Source organism: Drosophila ananassae, chromosome 3L (assembly GCF_017639315.1).
Source record: "Drosophila ananassae strain 14024-0371.13 chromosome 3L, ASM1763931v2, whole genome shotgun sequence".
Lineage (NCBI taxonomy): Eukaryota > Metazoa > Arthropoda > Insecta > Diptera > Drosophilidae > Drosophila > Drosophila ananassae.
The window spans coordinates 8,369,135-8,388,511 of record NC_057929.1 but is presented as its reverse complement, the minus strand read 5'-3'; the positions used below and the strand labels follow the sequence as shown (position 1 = coordinate 8,388,511).

Here is a 19,377-nt window from a genome sequence, read left to right as displayed (position 1 = left end):
TATAGCTATGACATTGAATGCCGTCAAAGTTTTAGATGCGGTACACACATTACAGTCAGAGATTACTTTAATTTTAAATTTTAAATACTACCAAAATACGTAGTTACTTATACTAGATATAGTTCCATTGCAAGCTCGATAAGTCACCAATTTCTGACTTTTGAAAAGGAACTTAGAGACGAAGAGAATAGAGGTCAGAGGTAAGAAAACAAAAATTTTAATATTTAAAATAAAAATTGTATTTATTTCGCTAAAATAATTAAACAAAACATAATACATATGTACAGTGATTATTGCTTGCACATTCACGAAAGGAAACAGACAGAAAATTTCATATTTTTTTGCTTTTTGCAGATCATCTTAATTTTTAAAATAACATTTAAATATTTGTTTTCTCCATCACGGATGTACGTATTCAATTGGCTTGTTCGGCTAACCATAGACACAGACTATTGTTAATTGAGTTGCAAACATTAATTCGACATTAATTTAATGGACACTGATATTGAACGGCTCTATTAATTGATTTGTAGTGCATTAGCGTAAATTAATTATTTATTGACGTATAAAACGTATCTCGTTTATTGCACAAACTGTTACCATCTTGGATGTTACGGCTTGTCCTTCCATATCCGTTCCTTTCGCTTTTAATATTTTATGCGCTCTCAAAATAACAAAATGTTTTATGCATGTACTCGTATGGGTGTAGTGTATGGGGTATGGGGTGTGAGTGGGTGTTTTCTTCATTTTTTTTTTTGGGTGTAATATATGGTATATATACGTATGTTTATTCACTTAATGAGATCAAGTCATATAACGCATTATCTCGCGCAGAGCATAGAGTAACTCGGCCTGATTACGGGCTTCCATTATCATTAGATTCACATGAACCTGTTTGGCAAAAATATCAGATAATAACACGATTAATGTCTGTTGGTATAGCTATATAGTTGGCTGAGTACTGGGGACTGGGGATGGGTGGAAAAATTCCACTTACCTTTTCACTATCCTGCAGCTCGACAAGCACACTATCATAATCCTTGGTGGTAATACGCTCGGGAAAGCAGCAGGCTGTCTTAATAAACATTTTCAAGGGACGCACCAGAAGCTACCAGAACAAAAACAATTAAATGAGCTTAAGAATATGAATGGTAGAAGCTATTATTACCTGATTCACTTCACCATAGTCGTAATCATCATGCCGTATCCCGTAGATACACTGAATGTAATTCCAAATGGCCCGACGGAACTTGGAGGTATCCACATTCTTGATGCCGCCCATGGTGCAGTAGGTGAGATTGTAGGCGGCCCGAAACTTTTCATCCAGAAAGGTGCCCACATCGTTGTACAGCCTGGTTTTTCAAAAATTAAATACCAGATAAATAGCCCAATGAAGGGGCTCTTGTCAGACAGCAGAACAGCAGGAAAATACTCACCCATCCACCAGTGAGAAGCCGTGATCCTCCCAGGAATAATCCTGGATGCGAAACGTGTTGATGTTCTCGGTGCCGCGTCGAGCAAAATCCTGGTAAATAAACTTGGCATCATCCACATAGTGGGATAAATTCGGTGGCAAGGTAACCGCCGCCTCCGGAGTAACGGCTGCCAGCTCGGCTGTCTGCTGCTCCACCTTCTGAAAACGGCTACTGAGCTCCGCCTCACTGCACTCGTCCTGCTTCTGGGACAGCACCTTCATGCGCTCCATTAGCGCCTCCACGCTGATGCCGTGCTGCTGTGGCAGTTGCTGGGCTGTGGCTGCAAAACAATTGAATTAGTGCCATGTCTAACAATGCACAATGAAATCATTACTACACTGCCATCGAGGAATGGGGAAAAATCGTTCTTAAGCACTCCAGTTAGTGCTTTCAAACATTAATGGAAATATCTTAAAACTTCCTTGCTTTTAAAATTTTAAATAGACATAAATTATGTGATGGAAATCCGAGCAGTGCCTTACCCAAATATCCATTGAGGTCCATGGGACCAGGACCAGCATCTCCCATAGCACTGCCAGCACTCAGGCCCAATCCAATCCCACCGCCATTGGGACCGGCTGCGGCTTGGCTATTGTAATCCGGCTTTGCATTGTTGAGCGATATCTCCGTCAGAACGGTTTTTTGCGGGTCGATTGGAGTGTTGGTGGTCTGGCAGAGTACGCCCGGCTGGCTGGACTGGTCCATCGTCACCGGGGGAGTCTTCAATTTTGGACTAGACAGGCCGTCCAGCTTTTGGGTGAGACCGCAGGAAAAAACGAACGATGACAGGGAGTGGAAATGCGAGAGCAGGACCATGGCGTGCACCACCTCCGACAGCGACCAGCTATTTTTTCCCTTGGTCAGACGCTGGAAAAATCATTAAATTTTTAGCCCCATGTTGTTCGTAAAATTTCTGTTCGATGCAATGCCGGAATTACACCCACCTCGATGTGCTCCTTGCGCAACAGCCAGGGGCGATGGGCTAATATTTTATTGATATCGTATATGGCACGTAGTTTGGCGGGTATAAAGTCGAGGCCACCTAGCCAGGAGCTATCGCCGCCCTGGTTGATGAACTCCTTCTCGTAGCGTTTAACCAAGTAGGGACACTGATGCCGAGCAGCAGCCTAATGGGTTTTAATCAAAAAGTAAATCAATTAAATATTAAACTAATCTTACAAGAGTTACTATCTAAGAGAAGTGTATACTTTACTTCCATATTCCACTTCATAATATTATAATGTCTTGCTGTGCAAAATGATGAACACTGTGTACAGGTAAAATTTTTCCAGGCATTACGTAATTTGTTTTGATCTTCTAGCTCTCTAACCTTGGCCCTCAGGTCCCCCGCCCGTCTGGCCGTTGGGTCTCAACTCAACCGCAAAGTCATCGAGTCAACCGAGTCCCCAATATCCAAGTGACCCACAATCAGAAATCTCCCAGGGTGCGGGAGACCTGGGAGACACATGTAGATTGACTCCAACTATGCCAGCCTTATCTGGCCACCACCGCTGACACCGCTGCCACCTGAATAAGTGCTAAAAATATTCGGAAAGTTTTTCTTTTTTTTTTTTTTTGGTGGGATCGCAGTGCGTGTGAGTGTGACCCAAAACAACAAATACCGGGGGACATTGAGAGAGCAAAGGCCCATTGTTTGTCTTACGTTTTACGTATTATTTTGTTGTTTGTCATTAATGAGGCCTGGGCAGGAAGGCTGGCAGGCAGAATCATAGCATGCCCTGACAAGCCATCGTAAATCTTAAATAATTTTACATTCGCCGAGGCCCCAATCTAGACAAAGGCGCAACGCCAGAACCAGCTATGTGCTATGCGACTCTCGGGTGCACTTTCCTATAGATCCTCCTGCCAAAATAATAATAATTATAACAACCTTAATAAAATCCTCAGAGTCATCTGCCTCCCCTGGCGTGGAAAAATGCGCAAATTGTTCCCAATTAGCTGGCATGAGTTAATAGAATGTGTTTATTATTTACCCACATCGAATGTGTGGAATGCCCACCCAAAGACACTCGACGGTGCTCTGTAAATGACCGAAATGTCAACTATAAGCAGCAAATATATATAGAATGTGTATTTTATTGGGTTTACGATTATTGCACACGCACATCTAAGGCCATAAATTATGTCCAGCACTCTTACTCTCTGGGCCAAGGAGCAACTCTATTTGTGCCTCGAAAAAGTTGTGAAATAATTGATTAATGTATTTTCTGTATTCAGCATTTCCTAAATCTCCCAATTGCATCTGGAATATCATAATTTTCGATGGTCTTCAGCTGCGCAATGCATTTAAGCGAAATCATAAATCAATTTTAATTACGCATTTATTCCCCGAGTTTATTACCAAAATTATCATTAAAGGCAGGTCTTTATGGATATTTATTATGATTGCGAACGATTCAATCGAGAAGGATGGAATGCCCTGGCCTACTTCTAAATTAGTTTACTGTCCTGAGGAATTATAGCTTATCCCAGACACAACATAATTCAATCCGAGGAGCATTGAAGAGCTGTCACATATTGTTTAAAGCGGATTTGGCGAAAATAACCAATTGAAATACCATTTCTGTTTTAGTTAAAGCTCAAACTGATGCAGTCGAGAGCTTAATACGTAAAATAATACCCCCATCAGGTATATTGTTGTCGTTTCAACGCAGTGGAGCGGTAACAAGGGAATGAAAGTTATACAGTTTGGCATTGATTCGGCATCAGTCGGTGGCAAATGCAACCTGACAGCTCCAATTGTGGGGGAAGTTAATATGCTTACGTTTGCCGGGGGCCAGGGCCAACAATGCCATACAAACTACACAACACGACACCGCATCACAGATCCGGACGGCGAACTCTGGACTCCGGATTAGACCACATAGGCGTACCGAGAAATGGAATCTATTTAGGAAGAGTCTCTCATTCAATTCGGGTTGCATCCACACCGCCGTGCATCCACACCGCTTCACAATACGTGACGAGAATGGCTTTTCAAACAAAAGTTCATCCAGAACAATGCCAAAATAGTGTTCCGAGTACATAGTGTTTTTAATTTGCTTTTCATAGCAGACTTTGTTGGCAATCAGCGGCTATTGTTTTATTTCAACGCGCCACTGCTACTTGACATTAGAAATCAAAAATTTCTTCCCAAACACACAATTGCTGGCTAATTTTATAATAAATTGAAATTTTTTGAATAGAAGTTCAACTCACAATTATGGCCAAATAGTATCTGTAATCATTGGGCAGCGGTCCATCGCCCTTCATTATAAAGTTCTGAGTCCGCAGAAAGTGATCGTGGAACTGGGGATGGTAGCCGATCACCTGGGTGACCTGATCCAAGTCGTCGAGATCGTCCATTTCAAAGTCAGATGTTCCCGTCTTTGATGCAGCGAAACACTGAAAGAAGTAGAAATAAAATAGTAATTCGTTTATAAGTTCATCAAGCCGTATAAAATAAAGTTATTTTAAGAGGCCCCACACTGCGTATACGTGATGTGCTTGATTTTATTCCCCCGAATGGATAATGAAGCCAGCCATATGAGAGTGTCTAGTGCCATGAAACTTGCGAAATTAATTTAATTTTTGATGCAGAAATTTGAGATGGCCTAAAACACACATCCAAACAGATGACTCTTTGCTTCACTTAAAATGAGAAGATGAAATCAGGAATTTAATAAGCTTGGCCTGGTGGCAAGGGCAGAGCTGGGTTTCCCAGGGCCACTGCTTGCATCTGATGCCGTCCATTGATTGGAGTTTCCATGGCAATGTTTGATGCACCTCTTGTCGACTGCTGGAGGCCAGCTGGAAACTAAGCTGCACTGTCTTTATGCTGATAAGGATTATTTTCCATTTCCCCCGATTCCCCCGATCGATTTTGAGAGACCGACTCGAATTAAATGCAAATTATCGCACCAGTTTTAGCTCTTTAAGAACTCTTGTCTGCAACCTGAAAGCCACCTAAATGACAAAAAGAAATTAATAATAGCCAGGGAGTGCTGATAACAACATTCAGGACGGAGAATGAATTGGCTCTTTTCGGTTGTATACTTGATGGTCTTGATAAAGCAACATAGTGCCTGACAGCAAACGAACAGCTCACCCGAAATGGCAAACGAATATTTGCATAATTGACTTCTAATATGCCGACTAGTCGTCAGTCTCTGGCTCTGACTCTGACTCTGGCTGTGTAGCCCAACCCTGATTTTCGATGCAAACCACATATGAATATCAGGTTTAGCTCCAAGCCTCCACCCACCCACATCATGGTGATGATGAGCTCTCGGATAGTCCGAGTGGGCTGTGGCATGCACCCACGCCTAAGAAGACACTCAGGGCCGAGATGTTGTGCTAATTTCATATTTAATCAGATAAACAAACGAGTTAACGGTCAGCGATTAGCTCCAGTCGAGTTTAGATGGGACATCGTAAATCAGAAATTCCCCCTCCAAACCCCATTAAATGCCATCACTTTCACATAATTAATTAATCCCAATGTCCGAGATGTGTAGTGTGTTTTGGTAGCTGCTGCCATCGGGGCAGCTAGTATTTATAACAAATAACAAATGTCGAACAAAACATAAACAAGACGGGCGCCATTAATCACAGTGATTTATACTCTGCATCTATTTAAAACTGAAACTGAAAATAAAACTATTCTTGGATAACTTTTTGATTCGCAACTTCAAATCGGAGCTGTTACACTTGTTAATTAAAAGGGCCATGACGCCGAGATATGCAAATGGCTTGAAGCGTGTTGACATTTCCATCATTATGGGTTCTCTTTCGGAATCCATAAATATACAACTTGACTTTTATCCATATACACCCCAGTATGTGTGTGTGTTTGTGTGTTGAACACCCTGACTAACTCCCACACACTCACGTTGGAAATCGGCGGGAGAGATGGGGAAACCCGTTTGGAAAAGCAAACTAGTTTCTGTGACACACAACCGACCCAATCGAATCCAATCCAATCCAGTCCGGGCTGCCAACAACAAAGAAACAAAAAAGCCAATAGCTTTGAACGGTGCTTAGACCAAGTTTCATGGGCATGTACATACAATTTGCACTGTACCGTGAGTGCATATCCATTTCTGAGCCTTCGAGCGTGTGTGTCTGTTAGTTTGCTTCTTTTTTTTTTTTTTGTTTTGTTGTCGTTTTTTGCTGGAGCTTAGTTGTTGCTTTTGCAAATGCATTTCAATAATATTGGTACAGAGTTTTTCACTGTTTTCTCGCTTTCCATGACTCTCCCTGACGTGGGTAACCTGTTCGGCTAACGTGTCGTATACGTGATAATTGATTACTAAATTGCGATTCTAATGCATGTGGGTGCCTTTTTCCATAACTTTATGGAGATATATAAGTGTGACTTGAGATTTTTCAAGATTATTCAATTGGAAATTGTTTTGTTTATGAGATATTTCTGTTTATTTTAATATATGTATGATACCAGGTACTCCTGGCTCTTTATTTTGCTTTAAAATACTTTTTTGTAAAAATATATAAACAAATGGTTAAATATTTGTGAATAAAGAGTTTATAAGAGTATTAATGTTGGAAATATATTTATTATTTAAATATTGTGTGTAAAGTACCCGGTACTCCTGACTCCTGCTTTAGTACAAGATACCTGGTACTCCTCGCTCCTGCTCCCACCAACAAGTACCATAAATGCCTTGTTTTTTAACAATATTTACTACAAAATGGTGCTCCCCAGTACCTCCCCCCGGAAAACCTCAACTCCACAGCACTGACCACACCAATCTGCGAACTGGCAAAGACTTTCCGCGCCAACTGTTGTTAACGTGCAAGATCATGGAGCGTGGCGATTAAAAGATAACGCAGAACTGCTGAATGCTAATGTTTACTGTCGGTCAATGGAGGCGGTGGTGTGCGAAGTGTTCACCGTACAGTGATGGAGCTGGGCTGGGGATGGGGTACAGCTGGGCAATTTGTATCTGCCGGATGCACGAACGACGCAACTCTTTACGGTGTTCGGCTTACGGCTTATGTTAATTGCGGCCAATTAATTGCTGTAAGCTAATTTTGATTTCCTCTGTATTTTTCGCCAGCAAACAGCATACAGCACAAACTAAGCCAAATTAATAAATTAACATAATTAGATGGAACACATTCGGAGCGGTCGCGTCCGAGTCCGCGGGAATAACAATAAATTTTCTGTAATTTCAACTCCGCCCCGAATGACTCTGAAAATTCATTGTATTTCTCTGCAACTCGGTGAGTGTCAACACGGCCCCCAAACAGATTAAAACAAAAGCTGGTAAACAGGCAAATAAATTAGCATAAATGGTAGAATGCCAGCGAGAGAGACAGACCCCAGCCGGCAGTAAGAGATAGCACTCATGGGGGGGAGTCGTTCAGAGACAGAGACAGAAGCAGCGACACAAACAAAGACAGAGTGAGAGCCCCCCAAACAATAAGCAGGTAAACAACTAAAGTGGAAAAAACGTCAGGTGTTATAGAAATGCAAACTGAAAACAACCATGGCAAATAAAATCTATGAAAATGCGAAATGAAATAATACAATGCCAACATTTGCTGAGAGAATGCATAATAACTTTGGAATCTTATTAAAGAAAGTTTTTACCTAATTTGGGGGCCATAAAACGAAATGGTTTCCCAAAAAATGTTCAAGTTTAGAAAACTCGTTTCTAACATCAGTAAACATTTGTAAACAAATTGAATTAGCTCGGAAGCTGTTCCCGTAAAATGGGTCACATACACAAAGACCTACCCCTTGCCGATCTGGTGAGATTTTAAGGCTGTGGGGCTTATCATTCCGTACACCTTTATACACCTGAGAGTACTTGGTTCATATGGCCAGTGGCTCGCATAGCCCACTCACCCATACTGTCCCATGATTACTAGTCCATTTGTGTGTGCGTGACACCTTGCAATGCAATAAAAAAATATTATAAAAAACAAAACAGAAAATATAAGCATAAAAAACAAAGTGCTTGGGTGTGTGCGTAGATAATAAAGACTTGTCTAGAGTCTAGACGTGATAAACTATTTTTTTTCTATAGTTCCCATACAGCACATACGTTTAGTTTGCATATACTACGGAGCGGGTAGAGTACTTGGCATGTTAGTGTGCTTTTTTGCAAGCAGCTCCAATGGTGTGGCATATTTAATTAATCTTTCAAATACAAATAAGAGTGCCTGCTTGTTGAATGCCAGTTCATGGCAGACCAATAAAAAGTACGCTAATTAATGGCGCATTTATCCTGAAAAGCGTCAAGAGTGCAGCCCAAGTACCGGGTATTATACAGTCGTTAACCATAAGACTGTCCCTTCGTGCTTCTTTTGTTGTGAAAGCTATTATTCAACAGTGTGGGTGGCTGGTTGGATGGCTGGCAGTACGTGTTCGAAACCTTCACTGTCTGGCACTCGAAGCGACACTTTGTCTGCTGATAAAGTGCAACAACACACAGAGAAACCATAACGCAAACAATCATGACAAAGTGTGGCAAATTATTATTAGGTCTACGCCAGTGTCTGTAACATATCCATACACTCCTATTCTCCTGTATAAGTACATTAAGTGTCTGCCAGTGCCTGACGACTTTGTGTACAATACTATATTGTATATTCGCAGGCATATGTATATTTCTTCGGGGTGATAATGGGGGAGTGATAAGAGAGAGAGTGTCGTCGAACAATGAAAATCGCCAACTGTTGTACGAGGCTATAGAAATGTTGCAGTAAACATACTGAGACTGGGTTAACGAACTTTTTAGCTAATACTATTCTATATTTAAACATTTTATTTCCCAATCTTCCCCAACTAAATATTGTGGGAAATATCTTGTTGACGTTTATAAACCTGTGGCGCAAAAATCTGTCACTAAATTATACAAATTGGCCAAGAAAACTATAAAAATACATAGTTGATAGTCGCCTGTGGGATTTATTTTTGGGAGGTACGAGCGTCAGAAGTGTGTTTCACTTCCTAATGGTTAAAATGTGTATGGGTTGGTGGGTGCAGTGCTGCATCTGTGATTCGATTGCACTTGTCGCATTCGAATCGATGCGCATCATTGTCCCACTCGCTCAGTCATCCAATCAGGCAGTCAGTCAGTCAATCATTACGCTTACCACTCGGCCAAAGGCGAAAGCCTTTTTGGACTCCTGCCAGAGTGCGAATGGCGCACATCTGTTTATTTTGATATTGCTCTCATGCCACGGTGACTGACTGACTGAGTGACTGGCACCCACCTCCTCATCCGCCAGCCCATCCCAGACCGCCTCCTCGCTCGGATCTGTCAGCTTGTGTATTTTTATACAATTTATATTTTCATTGCGTAAATAAAATTCTTTGGCCGCTGCAGATGGCTTATGGCCGGCGGCTGTTTGTGCTCTTTGTCACTTGGATAGGAGAATGATAATTAAAATTATTATTTTTCACTTTGATTTGCTTGCAGCTGCACCCACAGCAAAGTGCATTCAAAGAGGGTAAGGGAGTGGGTAGGAAAGCCATCATCATCATATTAAAAGAATGAAACAAATATTATAATTAATACACATTTAAAAACAAACAAAGACTGTATTTGTATCAGTATCAGTATCTGTATCTGTGGGCTGCTTCCATTTGTCATTTATTGATGAAGCCAGAGTACAATAACCAGAACATCTGTAACTCATTGTTTTTGCAATTAAATAGTGCCTTTAGTCACATTGTGCCCGTTTCGTTTATTTCAATTAATTTCAAGTCGCAATTACTCGACATTTGCATCAATTTCGCTGATTAGCTGACCCACTTTCATGTTTATAAAATGAAAAAAAAAACACACACACCAGACCTTCTAGTCACTAGCGTTATGTTATCTATTATAAAGCTTCAGGCCATCCAAAAAAAAAGGGAAAATAAAGAGAAGAAAACGAAGGAAAGTATTCCATGCTGGCTGCTTATCAAAGGCTTATCAAGGGTTCCACAAAAATTCCACACAATCCCTCCCCCATATGCTCCCCCAGCTCTCTGGGAACTTGCAATACAACCCCAAAACTGCGCATTAAAAAGTTTTAATTTTCAAATTACAACTCCAAATGTTGACTGCTTTATTAAGTTAACAAAGTATGCAATGCAATATTTAATTAAATGCATTGTTTTATTTAGTTAAACACTGTGAAGCCAACAGAAAACATAAAAACCAACAGGATGTGCAAACAAAGTTCAAATTTTAATAAAGCAAAATGGTAGGGATGGTGGGGGACTAGAACTATGTTCAGACCAAGTTTGTAATTAAATCCTATCAGCCAACAAGCACAAGGAATATCTGAAACTAGGAAACCCAATATCCTGCAATCGCAAAAACCTGAAATTAATACCTATTTTTGCTATTATTAGATAGCTTAATTAAGCTCTGATTTAAGAACCTTTTTATACTCACATCTTGAGAGATTTGTCCCATATCCGCGTAGTAATCAACGGCGTAGTACATGAGTCTGCCGTACGGAGAGTATCGGAATCGGAATCGGAGGTCGAAGTCGTTGCAGCTCCGATCAAAATAAAGAAATAACCAGTTTTTCGCCTGGCTCTTTGTTTATGGAGCCACACGAAAGTGGAGCAGCAACAGCAGCCGGCCACAAAACTCAGGCCCAAGTCGGCTCAACAGAAATGAAATGAACTCAACTGGCCGGGACGGGCCAGGCCAACACGAAATGCACCAGGCTGGTGGCTGGCTGGCAAAGGAGGAGGCTCGTCTGCGGATTGGATTGAGCAAAAACCAGATTTTCTTTTCTCAGCTTGTTCAGAGTGTTCAGGGTCTCCCTTGCCAGGTTTTCACTGTGCTTCGCTGCAGTTGCTTCTTGGTGTTTTTTGGCTTTTTGTTGCTTTTCTACATATATTTCACAGAGATTTCTGATTTTGTCAGGGCAATTAAGGTAAGTTTTGAACCAAAAAAAACTTCACGGCAAGAAGGAAAATCAGCACTTTCTTCGGTGGGCTTTCAGACTCTTCAAAGAAGTTTTCAAGAAAATATCAAAGGTCGCGGACGCGGATTATGATTGAGACACTTGTACGTGTAGCTGGGCCTCCTCAGAATGTTCTTCTCGTCAGTGATAGCGATCCCCTGATTGGAGTGACTGAAGCAATTGCAGTTGCAGCTATTGATGTTCTTTTGGTTTTTGGTTTTCATTTGACAATCTTATGTATCAGATGTGCCTCGGATACCGCTTGGACTTTTCTTGGGCGATATAATGATGTTGAACTCCTACTACCGCCGCTCTCTGTTGACTTTGTTGGTAACTGCGGAAGACAGATGAAGAAAAAGAGAGAAAAGGTCGTTAACTGAGTGATCTTAATTAATTACCATATCACAGCTTCATCGCCTCACAGTCTCTTCCCAGTTCCCCCCAGCAACAACTCGACTCGTTTCCATCCAAATCCTCCTCATCTCCCCAACTCCAATTAGCATTCAAATGCCAGTCAAAATATTCAGTTTTTTTGTCGACTGCTTTCTTTTTTTTTAAAGGTTTTTTGAGATTTTTTTTTTTGGAATATTGGCTTTCAAGTTTTATTTGCCAAGCCTACACACAGACAGCAAAAAATCGCGCAATGCCAAAAATAAAAAGTAAACATCGGATACAAAGCAAAAACGCAGCGAACAAAAAATTGGTAAACAAACAGGGCCCAGTGTGAAGGAAACACGGAATCGGGAACGGGAATGCCAAACGAGTTTGCTCCTCTTCCTGGGGCAAGGTAAGACAACAAAACAAAACAGAGATAATAATAATAATAATGGTATAAGCCGTGGTATATGAGGTATCAGGTATATGGTGATAAAAAATCGGAATATATGCGAAACCGAAATTAATATCAAGTGCAAACATCGCATTTTTGGCATGCAGACGCAAAGTGACAAACAAACAGCCCCATCACACACCAAAAACAAGCAAATCCAACAAAGGTTTAACCAATAAAGCCAAATAGATGGAGGGATGATAGAGTTACAAGCCTGGATTTTGCGGTTTTTCGAACCAGTATGGTATAGTAGCCCCTAACTATAGTCGAGGAGGCTTCGAGGCAATCGAGACTGCCGAGACAGCGTCATCAAAACGAATTACACAAACGTGACTCTGACATTGTAGGCGGTGGCGGCGGCAGCGGCTGCACTGGAATAACAAACAATAACAACAGCCGCGTTTGTAACCCTAGCCAGCAAGTTCGAATGGCACTCGAATAACATAAACAACGTTACAAAGTTTCCTATTAATAATTTTTTATTATTGACAACGCTGTGAGCATACTAAACGCTCCAACGATTCCAAAACCAAATCTGAATCCCCTCCCCAAAGTCAGGCAAAAAATTAAAGGCAGAAGCTCCTCCGTCTCCAACAGCTGGGCGCGATTGGTTAACAGATGTCTGAAAACAAAGTGCCGAGTTGTCGCTGGTATTGGTTTGCCCAACTGATTAGCAACGATATTGGACTAAACTTCGGCCTACTCCGGCCCATACCAGCCCAGACCAGACTTCAAAACTGAGGGGCACTGCCAGAGAAAAATGTCTATTTCAAGATGGAAAAGTGTACTAGAAGTACTTCTCTTTCTGAATTTCTCCATGTGTATTATTCAGAGCCAGCTTGAGAAGCTTGTCCATTGTTGACTCTATGTAAACGTATTTAATTTATCCACTCACACTGCTCGAATTGTGAATTATACTATGGATGCTGTAAACGAACTCTGGCGCGGTGTGACATTGAACGGCGCTCACAAAGACACCACAGACCCAGCAGCCCAGAGCAAGCTGGGCCTGGCCCGCCATGCGTATGAGCGTTATAATCACGTATACGCATGGTAAACAGCGTAAACAACATCTTGCCGGGCACTGTTTTGGATATCGACTGGTCTCGGAGTGGGGGTAGTACATCATTTGGGCTTGACTGACCAGAAACCGCAGTGCTTGTGTTGTTAATTAATATACAAAAGTACCTTTCAGTGGTTCGGTTCTGATTTAATTAGTTTTCCTAAAATGGTTAGTCTTTTCGCCCAAACTTTTCGCTATTTGCGAAATTAAATTTTGGCAAAAATATTTTTGTTTGTTTGATGAAAAAACAAATAAACTTCAGAATGCCCAGAATGCACAGCTGGAAAATAATACTGCATAAAGGATTTTCATTTGCGTCATGGGGTGCTTTTGTGCCTTTGTTTTCCTTTCAGACATGGCATTTTTTGACATTCAACTAAAAAGTAACCGAATAGTCTTTAATTAAATATGGCTTTAACAATTTAATAGTAATATTTGTCTTCTCGAGTCGCTGATTATTCTGTTAAATGAATATAGAACTAGTCTACAGTCCTACAAGTCACTAGTATCTAGTATGTTTTGAGATTTTTTTAAATAAACTGGCAGTTAGTTTCCAGTTTAAAAGTTAGGGGGACGGGGTATCTGCACTTATCTTGGGACTAGAGGCATCATGTGCAACATCGATTGCTGCACCGGGAAGTCGCCGATTGCCAAGCGGTTGGCGGCCCGACGCCTCCTGGAGATAGAGGAGGAGGAGCGCCAGAAGCCACAGATTGTGATGGCTACGCCCCAGAGCCTGCTCTACCACTACGACATCGTGGAGATGATGGCGGCATATATAGTGTCGGTCAGTGAAATGCGTCCCAAATACGGTATCATCAGCGGCACGCTCCTGGCCCCCATTACCAGCCTGATTGAAGATCCCATCGAGATTCCCTTTGAAAACATCCCGCACTTTCCCCTCAGCCACTTGGAGGACTGCAAATTTCTGGTCGGCTATGTAATGGGTGCTCCCGTAATCGCCATGGCGGACCGTTTCCACCAATATGAGGGCTACTCTCTGGCCACCTGCTCGCTGCCCGTCCGCGTGATGCAGTTGTGCGGCATAAAGACCATCATGCTAACCTGTTGCTGCTTGGCTACGCATCCCAAGTACGATGCTGGGGACATAATGCTAATCAAGGATCACATCAACTTCATGGGCATGATGAACATGTCGCCCATGCAGGGACCCTGCGATCCGCGCTTCGGTGCCCGATTCTTTCCCATGGTCAATGCCTACAATCCGGACCTGATTAAGAGTGCCCTGGAAATCGGCAAGACGCTGGGCCTCCAGAAACACCTATACAGCGGAGTCTTTGCTTTTTGTGGTGGTCCCTACCGGATAGCTCCGGCCGAGGAGGAGTTGCTGCGTCGGTTGGGCGCCGATGTGATTGGGACGTCGCTGGTGCCTGAGGTACTGGCTGCCCATCATGCTGGCATCAGGATCTTTGCCTTCGCATTCGTCACTGTGGTGGCGCACAGTAAGCCCCAGGAAGAGTTCGAGGATCCACGGATGGCGGCGAAGGTGGCCATCGAGAGTGTAGAGGTCACGCCCCAAAAACGTCAGGCCTGCACCGATTTGATCGGCCGCCTGATCTACCACATGCACCATGGGAATGTGGACTCGGATAGCCCGAAATAGATTACTTGAAAAGCCCCACCATCTCTCGGCCAGCGATGTGTTGTTTTTCTGTTGGCAACGCGGAAATAGTGACAGGTGCAGCTGTTGCCGCAAATATCCGAGAGGGACGAGCACTCTAGCCGTGGGTTGGGGGATGGGGGATGGAAGATGGGGGTAGTGGCTGTTGGATAGTCGATAGTGGCGAGTGTGGGACTGAAGATAGGTGCAAGTGTGCCTGGTGTCAAGCTGTCTAATGGATGGCCCAAATGGCCAGCAATAAAAGCGCAAAGTGCTCGTATTAGAGTACACTGGGCGTATACGTAATGCAATATAGCACTCGGGCGAGATGGTCGTTTAGTCATCTTGGCCAAATAAGTTTTATGGCAATTAGCAGGGAATGAAATCCGAACTACATTGTTGCTAAAGCTCTAGGCATAGGTAGATTAACATTTACTTTTAGTTAAGTACTTTAATGATGTAATACTACAGCAAGATAATAGTTTATAGATAATTATCTATAATAGTTTATTATATAGTATAGTGAGTTAGACTTCACTTCTTTGTTGCCAACTGGTATTTTTTTGTCAAAACTGTAGTATGAGCTGTCGTATTACGAAATTATTCATAACTTTTGCGCTGCACTGGCTTTGTTATCAGTAAGTCGCTTATAACTCAACTCCTTGGCCATTATTCCGTAATGACAATTATGAACTTGGCTTCGACTTCTTTGTTCGTCATTGTTGCCAATTTTATCATTTCTTATTGCAGTGGTGGTGGTGGTGTGGTGGTGTGGTGGTGCAGCGATGACGAACGAACTGGCTGGCTTATTGACGCTGATTGCTCAGATATAAGTGCATATATAGCTCGGCTAGCAGCGACCGGGTGGCGAGTGGCAAGGGGGAGCCAAAAGCGATAGCCAAGAGCTGTTTGCCTCGCGATTTGTATTTTACGTTTTTGTTTTATTTTATTTTATTTTTTTTGTTTGCTTTGTTAGCTGGGCGATCATGCGGCTAGAGAGAGAGAGAGAGATTTCCCCGCGATTGAGATTTGTGCGGTTTGTTCAATGTTTCGGCTTGTGGCATTACGCTAATGAGTTATTTGCGGCCAGTTCGTTGACCCCTTGATGCCAGCAGATATGCACATACTTGTGTTTATTGAAAACGCGTTGGAAAATGTTGCAATTTGCAACAAGTTCTGCCCTGCCCCACTCTCGCCATCTATCTCTATGTGGCTTTCGGTGGGCCAGTTCACTGCACTGGCATTACAATTTAATTTTAAATATCAAAAGCATTCGAGGCATTTGTGCGTGAATATCAATGTGCCAACAATTGCAGTGCCAGAACCGTAGCATCTAGCAGCTGATATGCAGATACAGATAAAGACTCTGATGCAGATGCAGATACAGATACTACACAGATACAGATACAGTTGAATAGATACATGCACCACATAGTTTTGGCATTTCAATTGCCCCTCCGAACAACATCTGCCTGTGGTTTTGGCAATTGATTCGTCAACCAGGCAGTGGGGCCACAGGCCGGCAGGGTTTTCGGGGCATTGTTGCTGCTGAATGCTGCCATTCTGCGAGATATGTATCCTTGTTGCTCAATCAACTGACGTCCCAAACTAAGCTAATTATACTGCCGGGAGGTGCGAATAAATTGGACATCTTTCGAATGCATTTTCCCATCCAATGCTGTCAAAAATCGCGCATCTGGGGGAGACATGGATATCTACATCCACTTCAATTACCATAAAAAGGTAATCTGATTTGAGGGAATTATGTAATAAACCATTCTTCAAATACTTTTGCCAGGCATTCTGTCTGTTGCCAGGTATTCTAATCAACAGCTACAAAGTTTTAAGATTAGATTCTTCATATATTAACATGATATTCCCATAAATCATCATTTATTTTTTATTATTTACGGGAAATCCAAGATTTGTTGGTATATATATAGTAAAATGGACTTTAGATTGGTCTGTATTTGTGTATTTTTTATTGAAAGGAACTAAGCCCTCCACTGCAATAAAATGATGACTCAATGGGCTCAACTGACCAGACCAGAATAATGACTGCAAAATGGTTATTCCTGTTGGCTGATTGTCGGCAAGTGTGTGGGTGACTACTCGTTATATGGAAAAGTAGAAAATTGTGCAAAATAAATGGCATGCTAACTAAGGCAGCCGGAGCAGATGTTGGCGTTGCACTTGCTGCTGTTGAAAGTTCAATAACCTCGTTTTGCGCCCATAGAAATGACTGCAATTTAAGCAAAAGTGCACTTGCAAGATTTATTCAGAATTTATAATTCGTCAAAAAACATGCTCTATTGTGTTTAAAATATGTTATAGTTTGTAATAATGTTCTGTATTTTCTCTCTGTGCAGCATTATGAGTGGTGGGCTGTGGCCGTGTTTAAGTAATACAAAAAGCATGTTGAATAAATGATGCGAATGGTCACAGGTCGTTGTAATCTTTCTCATTTTGTTTCATTTTGTTTCTCCTTTGTTTCAGATTCAAAAGGAGAAAAACGTGCAGTTTTTTGGGAAAAATTTCAGTTGACGATTGATTCTGGATCGAAAGCCGCTTAAAATTGATTGAAACATTGAATGGAAACACATTTCAATTGCCCTCTCTTCGAGTAGTTCAAGTGATTTCCCACACCAACACACACCAATACACCCCAACACCAATAACCAACAATCTTAATGCGCGCCTGGCAACGGGACTGTCTGTAAGTGTGTGTGTGTGTGTGAGTTGCTTTCCGGGAGCAACAGTTGTTTGAGTGCAGTGTGTGAGTTGCTGTCTGTGTGACACTCTCCACTGGTGTTTGTTGGAAATGTGCATGTATAGGTGACCGCACGACGGCATAGCAACCGTTTATCATAATTGGCATTAACTGCTAGCTGTTCTTCAATTCTTTTTGGCCTGTAGCCCCGAGGGAGTATTACGTATACGCCGGGTGGGCTTTAAGAACTCATCCCCGCTGAATCAGACGTCATCATCGCGTAAAACGAATATTTAACATTTACGTAAATTTTAATTAAAGAGCCGCTCTTCACTCTCAACTATTTGCCAAAGAAATTAACTTAATTATCGCCCACACTTAATCAGTAACTGATAATGGCCTAACAAGCTGAAAAATTAGTCGTACGATTATTCAAGTCTCCAGTCGCGACTTATCGAGCGAAGAAATGGAGGAGAAAGAGTGTGTGATGAAATATACATATGTACAATGTATGTAGTTGAGAACAAACGGATAATGAAAACGGTAAACAAACGAAAGCAACAAAGTGAATAAATGCTCTGAGCAATTTTACCAAAAACTGCTAAATGAAGCAGCCCCAACACAGACACAGAGACAGTGCCACTCACACACACACACACAGAAGCGAAGAAATAAAAATGGACAGGGCATGACAGGGAGGAGGGTGGTGATGGGGGAGCGAGGGAAAGAGAGGGCGAAACGCACACAAAACATGCTGCTTAATTTAGATTCCCGTGCGGTAGGTCAAGTGCCAATTTCCTCAACTCGAAATTGTGTGGCAAAAAGCGAATCAAATTCTGTTTCGAATGTAAAAATTTGATGAGAAATACTCGAGGAGCTACATATGTGGGGTTTCTAGCCAGCAAGGAGGCACTTTCGCCACTCCGGAATACCTGTTGCTGTTGGCGTCAGTCTTGCTCGGGTCTTGGTCCTGTCAGAAAAACGGCCTTAGGACCCACATACTAACCACAGACTCCTGGCACAGGAAGTCGGTGGGCCGTGCATTTTGGGCAATGCCAAGAGTGCTTTCAGGACTAATGCCAGAGAACAGAAACAGAATCGGCAAGTAAGCTTCAAATCAATCCCAGGACTCGTACACTGTGACAAATTAAAAGCTAAACTAATATTCAGAAAAAAAAATAATAAAACCACTTACTTTTATCTTGGTATTTGTAATTTTTATTTCTTAAAATGAATTTTCTTTTAAAACCAATCCTCAAATAATCCTGTTTATAAGATTTGTTCTCAGTGCACCCTATACCTTAACCATTTTTTGGTCAAAGTCCTGGTCAAAATCTAATAATGGACCCTTTGCATTTGGTCGGAAAGCCTCTTAACCATCCATTTGCACCTCAAACTGCAGGGGAAATGTAAGAGTGCCTGCCATTTCTGCAGAAAGTCCCTAAAAGCAAAGAAATTATGAAATTTTCTAGGATTCTGTACTTACTTCGTAGGACTCTCTTCCTCATTTACTTGGGAGATTTTCTCTTTGTTTTTTTGGCGCTTAGTCTCTTTTTTGATTTTATTTCAGTTGGTGGGAAGAACACACAGTTCGCTGATAAAGCAAAGTTTTAATGCGATTCCCAACTCTTCTTTTGATAAACAATATTTTTTGTTTTTTGGACGAAAAACTGAAAAATGTTGTTTGAAATAATAAATTATTAAAAACTTGCGCGAGTGTTAAAAGACACGGGTTTT

The 19,377-nt window shown here is 41.8% G+C and overlaps 3 protein-coding genes across 4 annotated transcripts; 1 reads left to right on the top strand and 2 right to left on the bottom strand.

Moving 5' to 3' along the window:
• Positions 1-215: 215 nt before the first annotated feature.
• LOC6495921 (sestrin homolog) lies at positions 216-19,266 on the bottom strand. Of its 2 annotated transcripts, none has more exons than XM_044715223.1 (8): positions 19,127-19,266; positions 4,695-4,880; positions 2,420-2,602; positions 1,958-2,342; positions 1,437-1,755; positions 1,169-1,352; positions 998-1,108; positions 216-891 (listed from the first exon to the last, which is right to left on the bottom strand). In XM_044715223.1, exons 2-8 carry the CDS (start codon positions 4,839-4,841, stop codon positions 805-807), a joined length of 1,416 nt encoding a protein of 471 aa, XP_044571158.1. In that variant the 5' UTR covers positions 4,842-4,880; positions 19,127-19,266; the 3' UTR covers positions 216-804. The 2 variants fall into 2 exon arrangements, with proteins under 2 accessions (XP_044571158.1, XP_044571157.1); XM_044715222.1 differs by lacking the exon at positions 19,127-19,266 and adding an exon at positions 10,895-11,168.
• On the bottom strand, positions 11,316-11,641 carry LOC123257196. The gene has a single exon (XM_044715224.1). The coding sequence runs from the start codon at positions 11,639-11,641 to the stop codon at positions 11,474-11,476; it is 168 nt and encodes a 55-aa protein (XP_044571159.1). The 3' UTR covers positions 11,316-11,473.
• On the top strand, positions 13,838-14,954 carry LOC6494687 (purine nucleoside phosphorylase 1). Its single transcript, XM_001959822.4, has one exon. The coding sequence runs from the start codon at positions 13,920-13,922 to the stop codon at positions 14,931-14,933; it is 1,014 nt and encodes a 337-aa protein (XP_001959858.1). The 5' UTR covers positions 13,838-13,919; the 3' UTR covers positions 14,934-14,954.
• Positions 19,267-19,377: the final 111 nt, after the last annotated feature.